The 25,496-nt window shown below is 44.8% G+C and overlaps 1 protein-coding gene across 1 annotated transcript in view; it reads left to right on the forward strand.

The window, feature by feature from the left end:
* Positions 1 to 25,496, forward strand: part of LOC144479253 (TBC1 domain family member 30-like) — a 95,596-nt gene that overhangs the window by 13,194 nt on the left and 56,906 nt on the right. Inside the window, exons 2-4 of the mRNA XM_078197924.1 lie at positions 5,081 to 5,142; positions 11,182 to 11,247; positions 19,654 to 19,779. Of these exons, the coding sequence (XP_078054050.1) occupies positions 5,081 to 5,142; positions 11,182 to 11,247; positions 19,654 to 19,779 (254 nt within the window). The remainder of the gene's footprint in view (positions 1 to 5,080; positions 5,143 to 11,181; positions 11,248 to 19,653; positions 19,780 to 25,496) is intronic.

The raw sequence follows: 25,496 nt of genomic DNA on the forward strand, positions 1-25,496 counted from the left end.
TGAGGCAGCAGTGCCACTGTGCCTCCCTGGCCACATGAGTGGGTTGCCACCTGGGAATCGGTACATGTGGAACCCTCGTACTCAATGTGAGTCGGCACACTCAGAAAATTGGCTGTGGAGAGGGGCCATTGATGGGAAACCAATTTCTTTAACTCAGTAAAGTGTGTACATCATAATTTCAAAACTCGAGTTCCATAATTAATAATTCAGCTCATTGTTCACACATAAAACATCTGATTTTCCATGGATCTCAGATCACATGGCAGATTTTCCAGAACTATTCACTCGCACACATTGTTCTGTCTATCATGTGGAAAAGGCTTTTTCAACTCTTACAGTGTGGGTTATCACAAGGGAATGCTTCTACTTGTACAGTAAGTATCATGCTAACAGAGTCTATCGGTGTGATGTTTTGCTAATGGATAGCAGCAGCACTTATAACAGATGCCCAAAGTCCCTCATCTGACAGGTTTTGCTCAAGAATAGACTATTCCACTGAGAATTTGGACTTCACAACTATGTTAATGTCTCTAATAAGGTAGACATCTCTACAGACAAAAAAATTGAAGAAAGGTCTTACAGAATATTAATGAGATATTTTCTGTAAATGGAAGGTTTATACCACCTTTTCAATGTTTGTAGACAGTAAGGTATTTTGAAAATGTGAAACCAGGTCAGATTTGACTACAATGTGACCTCACCGTCAAATTCACTGGGTAGAGGCAGGTCACTGGGTAAAGGCTAGGATAGTTTTTCAACTTGCCTTCACCCAGGCACGGTGGCATAGTGGTTAGCACTGTTGCCTCACAGCGCCAGGGACCTAGGTTCGATTTTCGACTTAGATCACTGTCTGTGTGCAGTTTGCACATTCTACCCATGTCTGCGTGGGTTTCCTCCAGGTGCTCCGGTTTCCTCCCACAGTTCAAAGATGTGCGGGTTAGGTGGATTGGCCATGGTAAATTGCCCCTTAGTGTCAGGGAGACTAGAGAGGGTAAATGTATGGGGTTATGCGGATAGGGCCTGAGTGGGATTGTGGTCGGTGCAGACTCGATTTGCCGAATGATCCCCTTCTGCACTGCAGGATTCTATAAACTGGTGTTGCTGGTCACCCTTCTCTTACAGAAGCCACCTCATTTTTATTTCTGTGGAAATGAAATACGAGCAGTTTTTATAACAACACAAAACTTTTAAAGAATAAGTTAACATTTTTAGTCCATCTTGACTCTTCTACAGACTCAAAACGTTAACTCTGTTTCCTCACAGATGCTGCCAGATGTTGAGTTTTTCCAGCATTTTCTGTTTTATTTCAGATTTTCAACATTTGCAGCACTTTGCATTTATTAATGCACAGTTTTACACCTGTTAAAAGCCTAACCCCAGCCTTGGGAACCCTGGCTAACCTTTCCCAGCTGCCATTCCAGAGACACTAGCTCCTCCATTACCAGTTGTAACTGAGAGAAAGACTTGCGCATATTTAGCACTTCCACAACCGCCAGACATCTCAAAGCTGTTAACAGCCAATTAAATACTTCTGAAGTGTAGGATTTGTTGTAAGTAAGAAAAGGCAGCAGTTTTGCATAAAGCAAATTCCCGATTGAGACCAGATTACCTGTTTTTGTGATGGGTGATTGGGGGGTGGGGGGTTAAATGTTGGTCAGGACAGTAGGAAATAACTGTTCCATTCGTTCATGGGATGTGGGCATCGTTGGCTGGGCCATCAGTTAATGGCCATCCCTGAGGGTCAACCACACTGCTGAAGATCTGGTGTCACGTGTAGGCCAGACCAGATAAGGATGACAGATTTCCATTGGTGAACCAGATGGGTTTTTACAATCGACAATGGTTTCATGGTCATCAGTAGATTCTTAATTCCAGATTTTTAAAATTTGAGTTCAAATTTCACCAGCTGCCGTGGTGGTTTCGAACCTGGGTCCCCAGAGCATTACCCTGGGTCCCTGGATTACTAGTCCAGTGACAATACCACTACACTACAGCCTCCCCAGCTCTTCATTTAAATAGTGACATGGAATCTTTTAATCCACCCGAGCAGGCAGCTAGGGCTTCACTTTAACATCTCATCCCAAAGATAACACGCCCAAGAATGCAGCCCACCTTCCGTGGAGTGTCCGCTTTGACTTTTGTGCTCCTGTTCTGGAGCGAGACTTGAACCCAGAGATTCAGAGACAAAGAGTACAAAGATGTGCGGGTTAGGGGCGTTGGCCATGCTAAATTGCCCCTTAGTGTCAGGGGGATTAGGAGGTTAAATACATGGGATTACGGGGATAGGCCCTGTTGTCGATGCAGACTCGAAGGGCTGAATGGCCTCCTTTCGTACTGTAGGGATTCTATGATCAACTGACCCGCAGCTACAATCGTTTCGTTTGCAACCTCCTGTCTGTATGGCTTAGCATTCCAGTATATTGCTCCAGGCCGAGCTTTCTTATTACTTCAATTTGGTAGAGTGGCCATAACCTAACTGACTGGTATTTATTCACTGATGCGTGTTACTGTGCTATTGCACAACAAAGATAATAAAGTACGTTTTATTAAATTGCAAAACCCCCATTTCCTCAACATATTTGCTTTAATATAAATTGGTTTAAACATATTTAAATTATAACCTTTGGAAGCAATTACAATGCAGAATATGGATATTGTCCCAGTTTCATGCTGTTCTTTACCTTGTAGTCCTTTAGTATTCATTTAGAGTCTGGGACAACTGTACAAGACTCCCTTTTGCCGAGCTGGCTTTGAATATGAGGCTGATTAAGTATGTACTCCTGAAGGTTGTTTAAAATATAATGGTAAAGCCAGTTGACCTCTATCCAAAAGGCATTGTATCAGAACCTCCAAACATTGTACCCTTGGCCTCCATATCACAAACTGGATGTGGAGACCCTGGGGAGGCACAAATAGACTTGCACTGGCTGTACCAGAACTTGAGGGGGTTTTAACTATCAGGAAAGACTGAGTCCACTGGGGCTCTTTACTCCAGAGAAGGAAAGGCTGAAGGGTTACCCAATAGAGATGTTTAAAATTATTAAGATTAGAGAAGATGTTTCCTCTTGCAGGGGCGGCACGGTAGCACAGTGGTTAGCACTGCTGCTTCACAGCTCCAGGGACCTGGGTTCGATTCCCGGCTTGGGTCACTGTCTGTGTGGAGTTTGCACATTCTCCTCGTGTCTGCGTGGGTTTCCTCCGGGTGTTCCGGTTTCCTCCCACAGTCCAAAGATGTGCGGGTTAGGTTGATTGGCCATGCTAAAAAAATTGCCCTTAGTGTCCTGAGATGCGTAGGTTAGAGGGATTAGTGGGTCAATATGTAGGGATATGAGAGTGGGGCCTGGGTGGGATTGTGGTCGGTGCAGACTCGATGGGCCGAATGGCCTCTTTCTGTACTGTAGGGTTTCTATGATTTCTATGATTCTATGAGACCAAAACGGCAGGTCATAAACGTAAGATGGTCACTAATAAATCCAGTAGGGAATTCTGGAGAAGCGGCTTTACTTTGAGAGGGGCAGGCACATGGAACCCACGACCACATTGAGGCAAATAGCACTGATGGATATAAGGGGAAGCTAGATAGGCAAGGAAGGGAAGACGGAAAAGGATATGCTGACAGGATGAGGTGAAGTAGAGTGGGAAGAGGCTCGAAAGTCGAGTATAACCAATGCACAGAGCAGCTGGACTGAAGACCCCGGGTGGAATTTTCCCTTCCCGCCCGCCATGGGAATTGTAGCGAGTGGGGGGCAGACCGTGCAAAGGTCCGCTGACCTCGAGCAGGATTTTCTGGTTTTGGGGGCAGCGCGGCGGGAAAATCCCATCCCCTTTCTCTGGGCAGTGCATAATTCCATAAAATATAATGGGAAAGCCAGTTGACCTCTATCCAAAAGGCATTGTATCAGAACCTCCAAACATTGCATAGGCCCTGTTGTCGATGCAGACTCGAAGGGCTGAATGGCCTCCTTTTGTACTGTAGGGATTCTATGATCAACTGACCCGCAGCTACAATCGTTTCGTTTGCAACCTCCTGTCTGTATGGCTTAGCATTCCAGCATATTGCTCCAGGCCGAGCTTTCTTATTACTTCAATTTGGTAGAGTGGCCATAACCTAACTGACTGGTATTTATTCACTGATGATTTATTCACATAATTCCATAGTACAGACCTTAGCTGACGTCCCAAGGATCCCGTTGTGTGCTTGGCACAGAACCAAATATTGATAATTATTAAAATAATGTTCCTATTATTTTTAAAAGGATCTTTAATGGAATATATAGGGGTGGAATTGCACCCCCTCCCAGAAGTGGATTTTGAGTTGCAGCCGAGGTACCAGCATAAAGTGTAGTTGCACTTTGAGGACCTCAGTAAGGTCAGGACTCAGTAAGGTTCACCAGGTTGATACCGGAGATGAGGGGTTTGGATTATGAGGAGAGGCTGAGGAGATTGGGTTTGTACTCGTTGGAGTTTAGAAGGATGAGGGGGGATCTTATGGAGACTTATAAGATAATGCGGGGGCTGGATAGGGTGGAGGCGGAGAGATTCTTTCCACTTAGTAAGGAAGTTAAAACTAGAGGACACAGCCTCAAAATAAAGGGGGGTCGGTTTAAGACAGAGTTGAGGAGGAACTTCTTCTCCCAGAGGGTGGTGAATCTCTGGAATTCTCTGCCCACTGAGGTGGTGGAGGCTACCTCGCTGAATATGTTTAAAGCGCGGATGGACGGATTCCTGAGCGGTAAGGGAATTAAGGGTTATGGGGATCAGGCGGGTAAGTGGTACTGATCCACGTCAGATCAGCCATGATCTTATTGAATGGCGGGGCAGGCTCGAGGGGCTAGATGGCCTACTCCTGCTCCTATTTCTTATGTTCTTATGTAGGACATGGACCACAGCCAGAGATCAAGTGTTCAGGGACAACCCACTAATTCCAGCCCACCTTAACTCCCACTAGTCCCAACGGGTGGGGGGGGGGGGCCTGAAAATTCACTCCATATTTCCTGGGTCTTGACTTTAATTGAGCAACTTCAGAAAGTATAGATTGTTTTTGTATTAATCTGCTTGTATTGTGTGGTTATTTTAATAGGTGCTGACCCACGACTGAAGATTAACACTGAATGTTTGCCAGATCAAAATGAATTTCAGCAGGTTTGTTGTCTTCTTGTCCCACATTCAACTGCAACTATTGGCAGATATTTTGTGTTATGTGAACAGTTATCAATGACTGGAAAACTCAACTGTTTAACTTTGATGTCTATTCTGATCAATTCCTTTCTCGTCCTTTGTACTTGCTATTCCGATCGCTCTGCTGTTCCCCATTCTTCGGACAGCAGGATGGGCCAGGCCTCAGATCTAAAATACCTCTCTGTGCTGCTACACTTGAGTTGGGCAATGAGAGAACATTGCCTCCTTAGGTATAAAAAGGAGTCTGGTTGTTGGTGAGGCTGTAACCTCACCACCTAGGTAACCAGCCATCCTTCCATCCTGTCAGAACACCACTGTACAGAGTATTTGACCCAGTACATCACATATTGTATTCAACACTCTCTTGTGGTCTTAGACATAATGAAATCCTTTCAAATTTGGCACAGTGACTCAGTGGAGAAGGATAAACCTTTTCAGGAAGTTAATATATGTCAGAGTCTAATAGAACCCAAAGTAACTTCCCTCTGATGTTGGTAATAATAAAACGAATGATCAGAAATCACAGTGGAGACCGTAGCCCTTTGAAGTACCCACCAAGTTCACAATTATTCGAATCGACTCGGGGGATGCACAAAGACCAAGATCAAGCTTCAAGATCATTTTAGGATTAGGTAATTAAAAGTCTTTGATCTTGATTTGAATTCGGGCCAGTGTGCGAGAACCAGAATCTCTTGCCTATATAAGGTAAATGGATTGCAGCAACGTTGGAGGCCTCCAGCACAAAAACTGCTCGCATTGCAGCGCAGATTGGCAAAAGGAACGGTGGGACTGTTAGTAATCAGAAATGATGTGAGAGTGTTTGATGTGAGAACTGGAAAGCAACAACAACAGCGTGCATTTATGTAATTCCTTTGATGTGGATAAACAGCTGAAGAAGTGCAAGCAAGCAATGAATCTACACTGCGATAAAGCTGGTGTTTCCAGAGTGAGACTCAGTCTTGCAGTTCGCAAAGGGCCATGTTCAGTGTTTCAGGTGCGGGCAACGCATGACAGATTTTCTTTCCTTATGTCAATATGGAGGATGGCACACTTCCAGCTGGAGATGGACATGCACATCCTGCCCACCATACTGAGGGTTTAGTGGGCCAGTTAGCACACAAAAAGCTAACACTCAACCATGAGCATCTCAGATAGCGGCCGAGTGCCTCAACTATTTGGGTTCATATAAATTAGGTCTAAAAGCCAATTGATACTCTTTTATAGCTGGAGTTGATTTTAATCCCTGTGGTCAGGTTCCTGTTTCGCTGATTGCAGCGACACTGACTCGGTGGAGCTGAATTGGCTGAATGAAATGGCATTGATTTCACATTTGAGACAATTGGTGTTTAACGCAGCCCCTTGGGTTGTAGAAATTGTGTTGACTATGAAATAATGTCTTCGGCATTTGGCTTCATATGCAGTATTATACTCAACCCTATGTGGCCTGCCTCAAGTGGGATGACAAGACTTTCAGCAGATTTATCTGCCATTCACTATTATCTACAGAAAGACTTACTCTCAGGAAGGCTTTAATAAGGTGACACATAAAAGACAGGACAACTGTCAAAACATGTGGAATCAGGGCCCAGGAAGTAGAAGGATGGCTACAAAACAGAGGGTAGAAGTTAAGGGAAGTTCAAAGTAAAATAGTGCAGATGCTAGAATCTGAAACAAAAACAGAAAATTCTGGAAAATCTCAGCAGGTTTGACAGCATCTGAGGAGAGAGAATAGAGCCAACATTTCGAGCCTGGATGATCCTTCATCAGCTCTGAAGACAGTGGAAAATAGGATGATGTTTATACTGTTGGTGGGGGGGTTGGGGGGGGGGGGGCGGCGCAGGGGTCAGATGTCATAGACGAAAAGACAAAGGGAATGTAAATGGTTGTGATCAAGGCTGAGAAGGGTGCTAATCGTGGCTGTTAAGAAATCAGACTTGAAACTGGGAGTGTTTCAGATCCGACATTTAGACCCGTTCCAAGGGCCCCCCATACACACTCTGCCTGCAAAAATATCAGCGAGTCCGAATCACGCTGCACAAGCCTGTGGGCGGGGCTTAACGTGCCCAAAACTCTGCAGCTCCGATCAGAGCCTACAACTGCGCATGCGCAAAAAGGAATGATAGAATGCTGCACCCCTGCTACATCCCTCCCGGGCCGGCTAATGCCTTCCCCTGGCCCCCACAGACTTTGCCCCACTCCCACAACATTACTGACCCCCTTAACCCCCCCCCACTCCCCCGCCACCCAGACCGATCGTGGGCCCCTCCCCTCTATTCCCCCTCACTGATCTCAGGCAGAGTGGCAGCGGACCCCTCCCCCACCCCCTCCACTGATCACAAGCAGAGCGGCAGCGGACCCACCTTCCCATGCCCCCCTCCCCCCCACCGATCTCATGCAGAGAGCAGACGGATGGTCGGCACTTACCTCCTCACTAACTGGAAAGCTGGAATCGGACTTATATGTCTATTTCTTGCTGATTCTGGATGGGTGAACGCAATGGTAAAGTTGGGCGTGCAGCCATTTAAGTCAATTTAAATGCAAACACGGAGGCAGACGCGGATCACGCTACTTGTTATCGCACCCAAAAATGAACGCATCACGATGGTAAAATCAGGCCCAGAGTCTTTTTCCTCGGGTCGAATGGTCAATTACTCGGGGTCATAGGTTGAAAGCGAGAGGGGGAAAGTTTAAAAGAGATGTAAGGGGCAAGTTTTTAACACAGAGGGTGGTGAATGCATTGCCGGAGGAGGTGATGCCGGCGATTTTATAACAACATTCAAGAGGCATCTGGAGAGATACCTGAATAGGCAGGAAATAGAGAGATATGGACCACATGGAGGCAAGAACATGTTAGACTAGAGAGGCATCTGTGTCAGCACAGACTTGGTGGGCCTGTTTCTGTGCTGTACTGTTCTTTGAATTCTTTGAAATCAAACCACACCGATGAGTACTGTTTGCAGTTATTAGTTGCTGTGGCTCCATGGATAGCAGTCCTACCTCATGGGCAGGATTTTCCAGCTGCGCTCGCCCCAAAACCGGAAAATCCCACTTGGGGTCATGTTCCACGCCCTGCCCGCTATGATTCCTGTGGCAGGTGGGACGGGAAAATTACCCCGCACGAGTCAGGAAATTGTGAATTCAAGTCCCACTCCAGCAACTTGACCGTGCGTTGGCATTCCAGTGTAATGTTGAAGGAAGTGCTTTGGTTTGCATGTAGTGTTAAACCAAGGCCCTGTGTGCTCTCCTAGGTCGGATGTAAAAGATTCCATACCACAGTTTTGAACAAGAACAAAGAGGTGCATGTTAGGTGGATTGACCATGCTAAACTGCCCTTTAGTGTCCTAAGATATGTCGGTTAGAGGGATTAGTGGTGTAAATTATAGAATCCACACAGTGCAGAAGGAGGCGGTTCGGCCCATCGAGCTTGCACCGACCACAATCCCACCCAGGCCCAATCCCTGTAACTCCGCGTATTTACCCCGCTAATCCCCTTGCATGGGGTTACAGGGATAGGCCCTGGGTAAGATGCTCTGTTGAAGAGTCGGTGCAAACTTTATGGACCGAATGGCCTCCTTCTGCACTGTAGGCATTCTATAAAATTCTAAGAGCTGGGGAATTGCTTTCGGCCACCTGGTCAATATTTATCCCTCAATTAACATCACAAATACAGACTACCCAGCCATTGCCACATTGTTGTTTGTGGGAGCTTGCTGTGCACAAATTGGTTGTCATGTTTCCTGCATGATGACAGTGGCGATTAATGAGGAACACTACTTTAAATTAAATTAGGATAAGAGAACACAAGATTAAACTAGGAAAAGACAACCTTGAAATGAGAAGACGCGTTTTCACACAGAATAATCAACATTTAGAATGAACCTCGGAGCAGAATGGTAGGGCCAAAAACCTGGAATCATTTAAGAAGCAGCAAGATGGAACGGTGAATGGAGCCACGGTGGTTCTGTGATGTATTAAGATAGGATGTTTCTTGTGAAAGAATTGGGAGTGGGAACCTCAAACCCAACATATGAATTTTAAAAGATTGTAATTTAGTTTGTTTTTTCACTTTTTAAAGATGAAGTTGATTGTCAGATTTATTGTAAATTAATTTGTGCAGAGAACGCCTCTTCCTACTTCACTTTTGCCTTTTAGCACCATCCTGAAATAATTCAAACACTGCAAAGTATTGCAGCAGGAACAAGCAAAGTCAGAAAACAAGTGCGTGTGCCCATCTTTCACTCTTTCTGATCAAAGGTCTTCATTCCAACGCTGTACTGCACAAGTTACAAATTATTTTTGTCTTGGGCAACTGGTCAGACTAAATCCCTTTAGTTGCTTTTGTGACCTATTTTCTCTTCTGCATCCACACACAATCCTTCTCTGTCAAGACTATAGACTGTTGTAACTATAGATTTGTCTACTAGTTTGCTGACCTTGTGCTTTTGTCAGGGCAACCGTTGACCCTTTTAATTAGTCAAGATCTCTTTCTGGATGGATTTCCCTTAGCTATCATGATCAAGCTGAGACTGGCAAAATTGCCTTTGCGCCTTGAGGATGCCAAATGAACTCTGCTCTCCAATTAGAAGAGCAATGTCGTTGCTGCCCATAACATTTCACAGATGGGTGCACACTGCAGCATAAACAGATGAACATACCAGCTTGGCTCAGTGGCGTATCTGAATCAGAAGATCTTGGCCTCAAGTTCCACTTCTGACTTGCTGGCTATATTCTAACTGTATGTTTTCTTCTGGTATTGAATAGATGCTATTTTTTGGAATGAGATGTTAATGGGTAAGGGCGGCACAGTGGTTAGCGCTGCTGCCTCATGGCGTCAGGAACCTGGGTTAAATTCCAGCATCGGGTGACTGTGTGAAGTTTGCACCTTCTCCCCGTGTCTGCATGGGCTGCCACCAGGTGCTCCAGTTTCCTCCCACAGTCCAAAGATGTACAGGTTAGGTTGATTGGCCATGCTAAAATTGCCCCTTCATGTCGGGGGATTAGCAGGGTAAGTATGTGAAGTTACGGGATAGGGCCTGGGTGGGATTTGATGGGCCGAATGGCCTCCTTCTGCACTGTTGAGATTCTAAGATCCTGTCTGCCTGTTGAGGTGGATCAGTAGCTCCCATTTTACTATTTGACTTTAATCTAGCTGAACTGGGGAGATCTTATCTCTTCAACTTCCACCACCAAAACAATTTAGATTTAGCTCATTGTCATTGCTTGACACCCCTGCCTACAAAATATCAGTAAAGTGGAGTTAATTAACTGAATTCTTTCAAACTCCCTTAAGATGTAAATGGTGCTACACTACTATAAAGTATGCCTTCCTTCAAATTTTGCCCTGCATTTAATGGCCACCGTGATGGCCCATTTCACCAGCTGGAGCTAGGTGGCAACCTGGCCACGGCCATTCCCACGAGTCCCAATGGGACTTCCTCCCAATTGCATACTTACCTGCCTGCTGCCAAGGTTCCTGGGGCCTTCAGGATGGATGTGCCACCTCCAAGAAGCGTCTTGAGATGTTTTACTCTGCAAATGGCAGATATTAGTAAATTCTGGCAGAGAGAACCACATAGAAGTGTTGTAGGGCTCGGAAGAAAAAAAAGCACTTCACAAAACACCAAACAATTTACCGAAAAAAAGAATGCTTTTTAAAAATAAGCTGTTGGAGTATAAATATAATTGCTGCCTGGCATTTGGAAATGAGAAACCTGAAAGAAAGTGGGAGTGATTGGGATAAAGGGCGAGAGTGACTGATGCAATGTAATCTGGCTGCTGTGCAAAATTGTATTAGAGTGACAACAGTTAAGATAATAATAGCAAGCCAAAGTCTGAAAAATATCAATCTGCATTTTTGGCTGAGAATGAAATAGAAACTCTGAAATGTGTATATATAGCTGACGTATAAGCCCAATCAATGATCAAAATGAATCTCTGATTTAAATTTCAAAGAGGGACAATTTCCAGGTACTAATTCTGATCGAGCCTGTGTTGTGCTTTCAGTGGTTTGAGACCTGTCGAGCTATTGTTTGGTTACCAACAGGAATTCCCAAGTGGTGGAGGCAAAGGGTAAGTGAGCGAATCCATCAGATTCTTGGATGAATTTTGTACTCCTGCTGCTACCTCATTGATCTGCCAAAGCATTTGCTGCCATTGTTTTATGCTGTACTTTTTACTAGGTGATTCACCACTACACAACACATTACTGGGATTGGGCCTTACAATGGACTTTGTGACCTTTCCTCTTTAAGGAATGTGTGCTGGTTAGCTGCATTGGCCATGCTAAATTCTCCCTCTGTGTACCCGAACAGGCGCCGGAGTGTGGTGACTAGGGGAATTTCACAGTAACTTCATTGCAGCATTAATGTAAGCCTACTTGTGACACCAATAAATAAAGGGCGAGGGAAAATGGCAAACTGCTCTCATTAATATCACATTTATTTGCTCCCTCTCTCCCAGACAAATGTGATAGGAAACTGGTGGTGATGCCAAAATTCACCTTGCACTATAAGCATAGAATTTTACATTAGCAGGAGGCCATTCGGCCTGTTGTGTCAGAGCCAGCTCCTTGAAAGAGCTACCTGTGATGACTTCAGCCAGGCTAATGAGGTTGGCTTGCTAGAGTATGAACTACCTGATGAGTCCTCCTTCTGCGCCCGTTGGGCACCGCAGGGGCTGTGGTATATTATAAATCCCGAAAATCACATTATGATTTGATGTTTTAAGTTTCCTTTGTACTTTGTTTTTTGTTCGGGCTGTTCTCCCTCCTTTTGGGGAGCTGGCCCTTTTAATTTGTCCCCAAGTTAATTTAAGTTCGTTTATTAAGTTGGTATCAGAAAAGAAGTACCTGATGAGTCCTCCTTCCGTGCCCGTTGGGCACCGCAGGGGCTGGGGTGCATTATCGACCCCGATAATCACCTTTTGGTTTGACGTTTTAAGTTTCCTTTCGACTTTGATTTTGGTTCGGGCTGTTCCCGCCTTCCTTTTGGGGAGCTGCCCCTTTTACTTTGTCCCTAAGTTAATTTGAGTTTGTTTACTTGATTGGTATCGAAAGAAATACCTGATGAGTCCTCCCTAAGTTGATTTGAGTTAGTTTATTTGTTTGGTATACAAAAGAGATATCTGATGAGTCCTAATTGATGGTTAAATCAGGGATCTCATGCTCCCTATTTAAAGCAGGTGTGTCAGACTCCCAGCCTGCATTCAGCAGGGAGCAACTGGAGAGCTGGCTGTGTACAGATGTATGGTGTAAATAAAGTAACTTGGTGACGGGACTTTCGCCTCCGTGGAGTTATTACACTACCCAATCAGCACCCCCCCCCCTCCGTGGAGTTATTACACTACCCAATCAGCACCCCCCCCCCCCCCCCCCCGTAATTTTTCCCCAGAGCCCATATTTGTTCAGAGGTGGCACGATACACTGCCATTTTATCTGACAGTGCAAATCCCAAGTTGAATTTGGAGTTTCAGTGCTGAAGGCAGTGGTTATTTACTGGACTGTCTCTCATTTTGCTTTGTAATCAAAAAACATTTCAACTCTTAGAGAAGGCTCATGCCCCACTGATGGGGGTTAGAGAGATTTATTTTTGCAAAATTATAAAACAGCAGATTTAAAATTCATGCAAAGTCAACCTGAGCCGCCATGCCTCGCTGAGTGCTCTCGCTCTCTCACAATAACATCTGACTGACAAAGAAATTAAGCTGTAAGTGAAAATATCTGAATAGAATTATTTCCTGTCAAAATCAAACAGGGATTCGTTTCTGCTTCAGCAATGAAGAGCAATGGATTAAGCAAATTATGTCGATGGATTTGAAACTAATTTAAAAATCACCACCTCCAACACTCGAGGCTTGTCTTGAATAACCAAGCAGGGATTATCCCAAATTGTAGCATTATATCTGTGAGAGGCACTAAAAGTAGAAAGGAAGTTTAGGTTGTATCTGGAAAATTGGTACTTAACCCGTTAAATACTAATTTACTTCACAGAAAAATCAGCATGTTGGTTACAAGTAAAAGAATTGAAATGCTGTTTTCTTCTGCGTGTATGTATATTCTGCAGCAGAATGAGTGCAGGATCTCAATGCTCCTCTAATCATGGCTCCTTGCGCATTCCTGATTTCTATTGCACTGTAAGAAGTCTCACAACACCAGGTTAAAGTCCAGCAGGTTTATTTGGTAGCAAAAGCCACTAGCTTTCGGAGCGCTCGCTGCTCCTTCGTCAGGTAAGGTCAGGTCCTTCGTCGGACTTTAACCTGGTGTTTACCCCAATCCAACGCCGGCATCTCCACTCCATGACTTCCATTGCACCACTAGTGGTGGCTACGCCTTCAGATCCTAATCACTGGAATTTCCACCCTAGCCCTCTCCTTTTAAGAAGCTCCTTAATGCCTATCTCCTTGACCAAGCTTTTGCTCGGACCTGTCCTGATGTTGTTTTGTTTGACAATATTCCAGCAAAGTGCTTTGGGATATTTTATCACATTACAAGTTATTCTGTTGGCATTTGAGAAATGCAATTAGGAACTTAAAAATAAAAATTCTTGTATTATCGTCAATGTTTAAGATTATTGTTTCAACAGCTGGAAATGGTTAGCGGTCTTGGAAATATATAAAATTCAATGATTGGAACATTAACTTGCTACAGAGTATTTCTACTAGTGTCATTCTCACCATGCTAACGCTAAATTCCCCCTCAGTGTACCTGAACAGGTGCTGGAGTGCGGCAACTAGGGGATTTTTCACATTAACTTCATTGCAGTGTTAGTGTAAGCCTACTTTTGGAGCATGGTGGCACAGTGGTTAGCACTGCTGCCTCACAGTGCTTTTTTAGGGACCCCAGGTTCAATTCCAGCCTTGGGTGACTGTGTGGAGTTTGCACATTCTCCCTGTGTCTGTGTGGGTTTCCTCCGGGTGCTCCACTTTCCTCCCACAGTCCAAAGATGTGTGGGTTAAGTTGATTGGCCATGATAAATTGCCCCTTAGTGTCAGGGGGATTAGAAGGGTAAATATGTGGGATTGCGGGGATGGAACCTGTGGGATTATTGTCGGTGCAGACTTGATGGCCAAATGGCCTCCTTCTGCACTGTAATTAGAGTCATAGAGGTTTACAGCATGGAAACAGGCCCTTCGGCCCAACTTGTCCATGCCGCCCTTATTTTTTTTTTAAACCCCTAAGCTAATCCCAATTGCCTGCATTTGGCCCATATCCCTCTATACCCATCGTACCCATGTAACTATCTAAATGCTTTTTAAAAGATAAAATTGTACCCGCCTCTACTACTACCACCTCTGGCAGCTTGTTCCAGACACTCACCACCCTCTGTGTGAAAAAATTGCCCCTCTGGACACTTTTGTATCTCTCCCCTCTCACCTTAAACCTATGCCCTCTAGTTTTAGACTCCCCTACCTTTGGGAAAAGATATTGACTATCTACCTTGTCTATACCCCTCATTATTTTATAGACTTCTATAAGGTCACCCCTCCTACGCTCCAGGGAAAAAAGTCCCAGTCTATTCAGCCTCTCCATATAACTCAATCCATCAAGTCCTGGTAGCATCTTAGTAAATCTTTTCTGCACTCTTTCTAGTTTAATAATATCCTTTCTATAATAGGGTGACCAGAACTGGCCTTACTAATGTCTTGTACAACTTCAACAAGACGTCCCAACTCCTGTATTCAATGTTCTGACCGATGAAACCAAGCATGCCGAATGCCTTCTTCACCACTCTGTCCACCTGTGACTCCACTTTCAAGGAGCTATGAACATGTACCCCTAGATCTCTTTGTTCTGTAACTCTCCCCAATGCCCTACCATTAACTGAGTAAGTCCTGCCCTGGTTCAATCTACCAAAATGCATTACCTCTCATTTGTCTAAATTAAACTCCATCTGCCATTCGTCAGCCCACTGGCCCAATTGATCAAGATCCCGTTACAATTGGAGATAACCTTCCTCACTGTCCACCATGCCACCAATCTTGCTGTCATCTGCAAACTTACTAACCATGCCCCCTATATTGTCATCCAAATCATTAATATAAATGACAAATAACAGTGGGCCCAGCACTGATCACTGAGGCACACCGCTGGTCACAGGCCTCCAGTTTGAAAAACAACTCTCTACGACCACCCTCTGGTTTCTGTCAAGAAGCCAATTTTGTATCCATTTAGATACCTCACCCTGGATTCCGTGAGATTTAACTTTATGCAACAACCTACCATGCGGTAATTCTATGATTCTATGATACATGTGACATGAATAAATTAACTTTCACCTCGAAGTCTTGCTACTTTTTTCTCTTTTCATCACAACCTGCTTTGTCCCTCTGTGTTGTATCAAGACTATTGTTTGTTACCAGAGGAAGTGGGTGAGGGGAATAGCATTGATACTTTCAAAGGTAAGCTAGATAAGTCCCTAAGAGAGAAAGATAAAGAACAAAAAACAATACAGCTACAGGAATAGGCTCTTCGGCCCACCAAGCCTGTGCCGATTCCCCATCCTTATTTAGACCCACTACTTATTGTCCATACGTGGTTTCAATCCCCCTGTTCACCTCCCATTCATGTGTCTATCAAGATATGCCTTGAACGTTACTAACGTGCCTGCTTCTACCACTTCCACTGGCAATGCATTCCAGGGACCCACCACCCTCTGTGAAAAACTTTCCCCACACGTCTACCCTAGACTTACTCCCTCTCACCTTGAACCTATGCCCTCCTGTAGTTGACTTTTCCACCCTGGGAAAAAGCCTCTATCCACCCTGTCTCTGCCTCTCATAATTTTGTAGACATCTATCAGCTTCCGTCTTTCCAGTGAAAACATTCCGAGTTTATCCGATCTGTCCTCATACTTAAAACCCTCCAGACCAGGCAGCATCCTGGTTAACCTTCTTTGCACCCTCTCCAAAGCATCCACGTCCTTCTGGTAGTGTGGTGACCAGAACTGCACGCAATAATCCAAATGTGGCCTCGGGATGTGTTTTTGGGATTGGATGAAGCGGGGTGGGAGGCAGTTTGTGTGGAACATGGGCTGAATGGCCTGTTTCTGACCTGTAATTAATTTATAATAATGCAGTAGTATTCTGGTCAGTATCTCCCTGTACCTCTCTGCCATGTTCTTCCTCAATTCAAATTTGGACTTCCCTTGTCATCCTCCCCCCTGCATTCTCACTCTATTGAAATCAAGATTAATCTCATACTCCATTTCACTCTTTCTCATAGGAGAAAACAGTATCTCTTTCTCTCTTTCAAGACGCCTCCTTTTGCAATCTATTGGACTTTAAACCCAAAGCTTCACAATACTTAATCATTTATCTCACTTCTATTTTCAACTAGGTGATGCCCCATACAATAGGCTTCAGTGTGAGCTGTCCTTTAGGTTCCAGTAGGAGTTTAATATTTTCTTTTGGTCAGGCAGATCGGAATGTCAACCTACAGACATGTCGCATTTGTCACACCTTTATCGTTAGCTGGTGGGTGCTACACCCATATGGATATCAGATCTCATTCTTAAATGTGGCTCGTTCTTACTGTTAAGAACATAAGAACTAGGAGCAGGAGTAGGCCATCTGGCCCCTCGAGCTTGCTCCCCCATTCAATAAGAACATGGCTGATCTTTTCGTGGACTCAGCTCCATTTACCCCCCACCCCGCCCCACTCACCATAACCTTAATTCCTTTACTGTTCAAAAATGTATCTACCCTTGCCTTAAAAACATTCAATAAGGTAGCCTCAACTGCTTTATTGGGCAGGGAATTCCACAGATTCACAACCCATTGGTTGAAGAAGTTCCTCCTCAACTCAGTCCTAAATCCGCTGCCCCTTATTTTGAGGCCATGCCCCCTAGTTCTAGTTTCACCCGCCTGTGGAAACAACCTCCCTGCTTCTATCTTATCGATTCCCTTCATGCTCCTTAAAGATGTTAAAAAATGTTCTATCACTTATGCAGCACTGATTTGTCTATTTAAACATGCACAGACTGTTAAACAGATAGTTTGAAAGCGACATACTTGTCTCCTTTGATAAGCCGATACATCTGGGCATCAGTGATACAGAAAGATCACCAATTACCTGAATGGGTTAAAGGTAGATGAATTAAAAGATAGTCTATGATTATTTATGAATAAGATGGTTATTCTGTTTTATAAACGAAGGCATGAAATCTAATCCTGAACAAACTGATGAAGATGAATATTACTGGAAATGACTAGACAGTTCAGTTGCCCCAGGGACTGCAATCTAGCAGCATATTAACATTGAGATAGATTAGCTTAGAAATCCTGTATTAATAATTGCAGCGAAAGGGGATTTCTTCTGGAATTGTAATACCACATATTCTTGTGATGTATTTGTGTATGCAATGAATTTAATTTACATGTTATTAACCAGGACCAAGAAACATTGTATATTTAAACATGGATCTGTTTCCTGGTTGAGCTTTTACACCGACCAGATCAAAGCAGTGGGAAAGATATACAATCGTTCATTAAAATGTGCTCCCACAGAATTTTGCAATAATCAGTACAAACTGTGCCTTGAGAGTAATGTTAAGTGTATCAGTCATACTGCTGTAGTGCTAGCATCTTCACCCATCAGATGGAGTATGCCAACTCCAAAGATGTGTGGGTTAGGTTGATACTAAATTGACCCTTAGTGCCAAGGGGATTAGCAGGGTAAATATATGGGGTTACAGGGGTTTGGACCTTGGGGGGGGGGGGGGGTGGAATGGTTGCCAATGCAGGCTTGGTGGGCCGAATGGCCTCCTTCTGCACTGTAGGCATTCTATGAAGTGTTGGTTTCCGCAGTAGAAGCCACAAACAGCCCAACAGTACATACAAGACTGTAGCTGATAATGGACAAGTAGTCCAGAGGCCCAGACTAATTCCCTGGGGTCATGGGTTCAAATCACACAATGGTAGCTGGTGGAATTTAAATTTGATTAATAAATCTGGAATTGAAAGCTAGTCTCAGCAATGATGGCCATGAAACTATCACCAACCTGGTTCACAGCCCTTTGGAGAGGGAAATCAGTTGTCCTTACCTGATCTGGTCTAAAAGTGACTCCAAACTCACAGCCGTGTGGTTGACTCTTAAATGGCCTAGCAAGCTAGTCAGTTTGAGGGCAATCGGGGATGGGCAACAAATGATGGCTTTTTATTTACCAATAATACCCACATCACAGAAACTAAAAATACTGAATAAAACCAGCTTATGAATTGAGAATTATTTTTCTATGAGGTGACAGAGACAATGGAGTGATTTCCAATCTCAAAGTTCATCTGATACACAGGTTATCCGAATCGTTTGATAGTTATATCCACTATTTCTGATGTTCTTTATGTATTGATCACTCAGTAGTGAATGAGCTGGTGTTATGTTTGAAAGCTAGATGGTAAAATGGTTGAGACCAACAGCTAGCTGCCATTTGAGTAATATTTGCCTTAGTTGAGTGTGTTTCACAATATGTCACTGCCCTCTTTGCTCTCCACCAAGTTTCTTGATGTAGCATGGAAATCCATTGGTTGTCACTTGTAGAATTCCACATCTCGGGGTTGTTTCTTTTCCATGAGGAGTAGGCGAGAGGGTCGCCATTTAATCAGTTGGGAAGAATCAGGGTGAAGTGCCAGTCACCTTCCTGATACCCTCTGAGTGGAGCAAGGAAGGTAAGGTCAGTCTTTCCTTAGCTCAATTGAGGCCCTTAAATGGCCAATTAAGGGCCTCATCAACTAATCAGGCACTCTGTGTCCATCAAGGGCCCCATCAGTAGCTAGGGCCATCCGGGTGAGGGCCCTTTTACTGCCCCTCTTCTCTGACTATCCATGCTGCCCCCATTGCCAATCTCAGGCTCTGGCAAGCCTGCTCCACTTATCTCCCCTCCTGACCTCCAATCACTTCTCCTGGCACTGGGACTGAAGAGCTGCCAGCCCTCTGATAGGTTGGATCCTTATTTGGAAAGTCCCAGAAGCCTTGCCACAGGCCAATAAACTGCCTGATAGAGATTGAATCCCTTGGATCGCCTGGAAATGACCATGGTGGGGTGGCCAACAGCTGTCCAGTACACAGGCCATTAAATTCAGCCCCTTGTGTTGCTCTCCTGGACTCCAGTTAGAGAATGTTGCATTTGGTTGCCATTTACAGCTGGGTATAATAAGGTGAGCAGGTTACCTGCCTCTCCACTCGATGTCAAATGAAGGAAATAAATCCATCAACTGTGGGCTATGAAAAAGTGCAGCTGAAACACTTAACAATTCTACTCCTATGCTGCCTGCATGTGTACAGTTTAACAGCCTCGAGCACAGTTCCCGTGTGAGTTTGATCTGATTGATGTGCCTTACACTGAGTCAAATCTAAGTTTGCTTGAAAACAAAATGTTCAGCATTTTTTTCTCTCTGTTTAGCACCAAGTAGCTGAAGTACTCAATAAATGTCTGTGACCTGAACAACTCTTTAAAATCCTGTTCATTTCATACCCTGTTGTAGGTCTGGGTAACATTGGCGGACCACTATCTTCAAAGCATCTCCATTGACTGGGAGAAAACCAAGCACTTCTTTCTTAATGAGCAAAGGAACCTAAATGAGGATGCATTGGGAATCCAGATAGACAAGGTAAGGAATCAGTAATTGCACTTTGCCTTAATCCCTAGTCACAAGTGTGAAGTTAATTGGACTTGATTTTAAATTAACATGTGATCTGAAATTAAAGGCAGGACCTGTTTAACCTCTGTTGCAATATTAAGTTGTCACAAGAATAAAACTGATTGGATATGTTGCTATACTGCACCGCAGGAAGGCTTTAACTCAAATACACGTTCCTGACTTCATCTAAAGGAAGTCATTTAGTAAAGTGCTGGGCCTCCATTTTCATTCCATCAACATCAGTGGGAATGAACTCCAGCCATGTTCTGGAATGGCCAGGCTATTCATTCCACTGTTCACCCATTAAAGGTGAAAGTCACCTCCCATGAGTTTTAAATCAGATGGGTGGGGGAGGTGTTATAAATTTAAGTTTATTTATTATTGTCACAGGTAGACTTACATTAACACTGCAATGAAGTCACTGTGAAAATCCCCTAATTGCCACACTCCAGCGCCTGTTTGGGTACTCTGAAAGAAAATTTAGCATGACCAATGCACTTAACCAGCATGTCTTTCAGACTGTTGGAGTAAACCAGAGCACCCGGAGGAAACCCACACCGATACTGGGAGAACGTGCAGACTCCACACAGACAGTGACCTAAGCCGGGAATCAAACCCAGGTCCCTGGCACTGAGGCAGCAGTGCTAACTACTGTGCCACCCTGGCAGATATAAGGAAAATCAAAGCAACAGGCAACCTGAACCACCTCGGAATTTGACACTTTTCCCACTTGTTCTCAAAGTGTGAGCAATACTCACAAGGTTACATATATATTGCCCCTCTCCGGTCACCTGTTAGTGGGCCTTCTTCATGAACCTGTAATGGATGGCACGGTGGCACAGTGTTTAGCACTGCTGCCTCACAGAGCCAGGGACCCGGGTTCATTTCCAGCCTCAGGTGATTGTCTGAATGTGTGGAGCTTGCATGTTCTCCCCGTGTCTGTGTGGGTTTCCTTCCGGTGCTCTGGCTTCCTCCCACACTCCAAAGATGTGTGGGTTAGGTTCACTGGCCATGCTAAATTGCCCCTTAGTGTCAGGGGGATTACCAGGGCAAATACATGGGGTTACGTGATAGGGTCTGGGTGCTATTGTTTTCGTTGTAGGCTCAATGGGACAAATGGCCTCCTTCCGCACTGTAGGGATTCTATGAACTCTGTTCGGGATTGTAGGTTTTACACAAAAATAAAAAGATGTGGTTTGCACACGTAGATTCAAAATAACTACAACACTGATTTATTGAAAGAGATGTTGCCTGTACAGAGTAGAAAATGAAACTAAACAGAGCCTGTGAAACACCCCAATGTTATCACCATCAAATCATGTGATCAGCTCTTAAAGCAATCATACAACCACTGAAATATATAACAGTGATGAAGGAATGATCATATAAGTCCAAGTCCGAATGATGTTTCTATGATTTTGCAGTGCTTGGACCTCTGAATGGAAGAGGCTGTAGGGGTTAGGAGGTGCTACAGAGGGAAACCTGGAAAATTGCTGCATGGGTAATACATGCCACAGACAAACTAGTGGAGGGAATGGCTGTTGCATCAGCTGACGGCGATGTCTAGTGAGTCTGTGAAGGTGGTGGAAGCTGATTTCATGAATAATTTAAAAAGGGAATTGGACACTTAATTGAGGATGAGGAACTGAGGACCATGGGCAAAAAAGCAGGGATATAGTTTCTCAGCAAGAATGCTCCTTCGAAAAGGCAGCCCAGGTATGACTTGTCAAATGGTTTTCTTTTATATTGTGAGTTTCAGTGGTTCTGTGAAGTGGATTGTTCTGCCTTGGATGATGGCAGACTTTTTGAGTTTTCATTGTGACTGCACCCATCTAGCATAATAGTGACGATTCCAGATTTTGATGTGAGTCACACATAGAGTATCAATGCAATGGTGTGATCCTATAATCTTGCTGTTGATCTAGCTGGCTTAGTCAAACTTCAGGTCTGCAATAAAAATGTTCTGGGCTTGGAATGTTTGACATCAGACAAATCGTAATGCAACCAACTTTCAACATTTCAGATGACTCCACATATTGATGATGTTTTGTTTTCTTGATCCCTATTGACCTCAGATTTACCCAGATTCTTTGAAAACATACACTGTCAAATGCTGCCTTTCCTCTGACACTTTGTTTTCTTGACCTTTCCTTGGGTTCATGTCTCGATCAAAGTTGTGATGAGATTGGGAGCCTGTGATTCTGCCACAGACTGAAGGGAGATTGATGAGCAAGTTATTGGTGAATGGGCGTTCCTTAATGCAACGACTCATGACTCGTTCTATCATCTTGACTGATGACTGGCAAGAGCCTGAACAGTTGCCAATTGCCTGTGTTGCAGTTATCTGTTTTTATTAGATTTATTTATTTTTTGTTGTTAGGGCATACCTGGCCAATCTTCCACATTGTTGTCATCTTATTCCAGTATAACTGGACAGCACAGTGGTTAGCACTGCTGCCTCCCAGCACCGGGGACCTAGGTTCGATTCTGGCCTCAGGTAACTGTCTGTGTGGAGTTCTCCCTGTGTCTGTGTGGGTTTCCTCCGGGTGCTCTGGTTTCCTCCCACAGTCCAGAGGTGTGCAAGTTAGCTGGATTGGTCATGCTAAATTGCCCCTTAGTGTCCAAAGATGCATAAGTGAGATGGATTAGCCATGGTAAATGCATGCGACAGAGGGGAGGGCCTGGGTGGGTGAGTCAGTGCAGATGGGCTGAATGGCCTCTTTCTGCACTGTAGGTATTCTATGTTTAAGGGAGCAACAAACTCTGATGCCCAGGTCATCTACAGCCATGTTGTGGCCATGTCTGGACATCATGAGATGTGAACCAAATTATTTGGATCTTGGTACCTATTGTGGTAGGACCTCAAAGTCACTGAATATGATTGTCAACTTCCACTTTTGACGAAGACACTTGTAAACAGAGTGGCCTTGTTCTTTTTACATTTGCATGATTGGGGATGGACTATTCAGGGAGCCTCCTCCGCACATTTGAAGCTTGATTGGCCACCGCCATTCTCCACTGGATCTGGTAAAGAGATTTGCACTGATCCAGTGAACTTGCAGTCACTGAGCTCTGTTTATATTGTTCACCTTTTGGTATACTGATATCTCTTGCGTTATAGCTTAATAAGGTTGGTGCCTCATTCTAAGTTCTGTCTGGAGTTTCTACACACTCCTTTGAACCAGATTCGATCTCCTTGTTTGAATGAGGTGGTGGACCAAACATTGTGCTGGACTTGAGGTGACAGGATGTGGTATGGAATTCTGCTACTTATGATGATCCACAGAGTTTCATAGTGCTCGGTTTGGCTGACAGATTACAAATATTAAGGAAAAAAGGTATGTGAGCAGAACATCTGTCCAGTTGACTGGATAATAGTGAAGAACCCAGAGAACATGCAGAGAATTACATAGAATATACAGCACAGAAAGATCCATTTGGGCATTAATGCTCCACTACACCGTCTCCCTGTCTTATGTCTAGTTCTACTGACATAACTCTTCATCCTCTTCTCACTCATGCTTATCTAATCTTCCCTTCATTGCATCTCAACCAGCAATTCACATCAAACATTCCTCTAATAGTGGGTTCCACCTTTTCACCACTCTCTTGGTGAAGACATTTCTTCTGAATTTTGTATTGTTTTTGGTGATTATCTTATGTTGAAGGCGTCTAATTTTACTCTTCCCCAGAAGCGTCTATTCCATCAAAACCTTGACCAGAATTTTACGTGCCTGGACCAGGTGCATGTCTGAGCCGGAAGTGCGCAGAATTTCACAAGAAGACATGGGGTGCATTTCCCGACCTTGTTGCGAATGCGCACTAGTTTGAGGTTGACAGACGTGTGTGTGCATCAGATGCACACCCACCGACAATTAAAGGGCCAATCAAGGCAACAAAGTCAAATTGAGAGTGATTTTACACCTCTGCGATTTGTAGCTCATTGCACTGGGAGAACAGGTGGGCACCCATCACATATTTTGCATTTCCTCATCCAAGGGCTGGATAAAAGACCCCCCCCCCCGGAGCAGGAGCAGTTTCTCTGTGATAGAGTTTGTAGCTGTGTGAGTATAGAGTTAACTTGAGCTTCCCTAGCTATTGTTTAGCATTTGAGGCATGACCTTCCCTGGAAGGTTTTCCTGAGGATTGGAGCACAGGGATTCTTCATTTGCAAAGCACCACCCCATGACCCTCATCCCCACCTATCCTTTCTCTGTTGGACATCGAGGGTGTCGACACCTGGATCTACCTTCGCTTGAGGACGACATTCCAAGCTGTCTCCAAAACCACCTACTTCCTTCTGTAACCCACTCCCTTCCATTATCAATGACCCCACTCACCCCACAACACCCTAGAGCCCATTACTGTCACAGACCCCATGCCTTCCCTGAGCCTGCCCACTGCCAAGATCTGTCTTCATAAAATCCCTTCAGTTCAGAAGGTGGCCATTTGGCCCATCAAGCATGGACCGACAACAATCCCACCTGGGCCCTAGCCCCATCACCCCACCTATTTGCTCTGCTAATCCCTCTGACACTAAGGGGCAATTTAGCATGGCCAATCAATCTAACCCGTACATCTTAGGAGTGTGGGTGGAAACCGGAGCACCCGGAGGAAACCCACGCAGACACGGGGAGAATGTGCAAACTTCACACAGACAATGACCCGAGGTAGGAGTTGAATCCTCTCTGGCGTTGTGAGGCAGCAGTGCTAACCACTGTGCCACCATGCCACCCACTTGTCCGTTCCAACAACCCAGACGAGATCTGCACCCACCACAGAGGGACCCTCGCCCTCCCACCATGCCACATTCCCCTGACCACTCAGTTACAGTGCGGTCGGTTCACCCCCCCAGGGTACCATCATCGCACAGACCACTCCCTCTGAGTAATCCACTCCCCTTCAAGGCTTGCTGGTTTCTCCCCCAGTTTGTCTTCGATCACCGTACACTTTCCCCCTGTGTGATCCCTGCCGTGGCTTCTCAAATAAGTGCTGTCCCGCCATGTGAAAGCCATGTTTTCGGGTTGGGAATCGGACTGACGTGAATTCCCACAGGATATGCCAGGGGGGCCATTCCGGTCTGATGCTGATATGAATGCCATTAATGATGTGTCAATCCACTCTTTGACGACCTTCTGTGACAATGGCAACCCCAATATTATCCCGCCATGACCATTGGGACTGCAGGTTGCTGCAGGAATTTCTCACCATCAGGAAGCAGATTTTTTTCCTCTCCCCATATCCTCTGCTCCTGCCCTCCATGAACCCTGCTGCTGATGGGAGGGGTAAACTTCAGCCCCAAAAGCTCCACTCCATGAGATTCTTCCTCACAGCACCAGGACCAGGGTTCCATTCTAGCCTTGGGTCACTGTCTGTGTAGAGTTTGCACATTCTCCCCCGTGTCTGCGTAGGTTTCCTCCAGGTGTTCCAGTTTCCTCCCACACTCCAAAGATGTGTAGGATTGGCCATGATAAATTGCCCCTTAGTGTCAGGGGGACTAGCAGGGTAAATACATGGGGTTACAGGGATAAGGCCTGGGTGGGATTGTTATTGGTGCAGGCTCGATGGGCCAAATGGCCTCCTTCTGCACTGTCGGAATTCTATGCTCTGAGAAAGAAGGCCCTGTGAATCTCTCTGATACTCTCAAATACTGCAGGATGTTGGAAAAGTACATCCATTATATGCCA

This window comes from Mustelus asterias, chromosome 25 (genome assembly GCF_964213995.1).
Source record: "Mustelus asterias chromosome 25, sMusAst1.hap1.1, whole genome shotgun sequence".
NCBI classification, from domain to species: domain Eukaryota; kingdom Metazoa; phylum Chordata; class Chondrichthyes; order Carcharhiniformes; family Triakidae; genus Mustelus; species Mustelus asterias.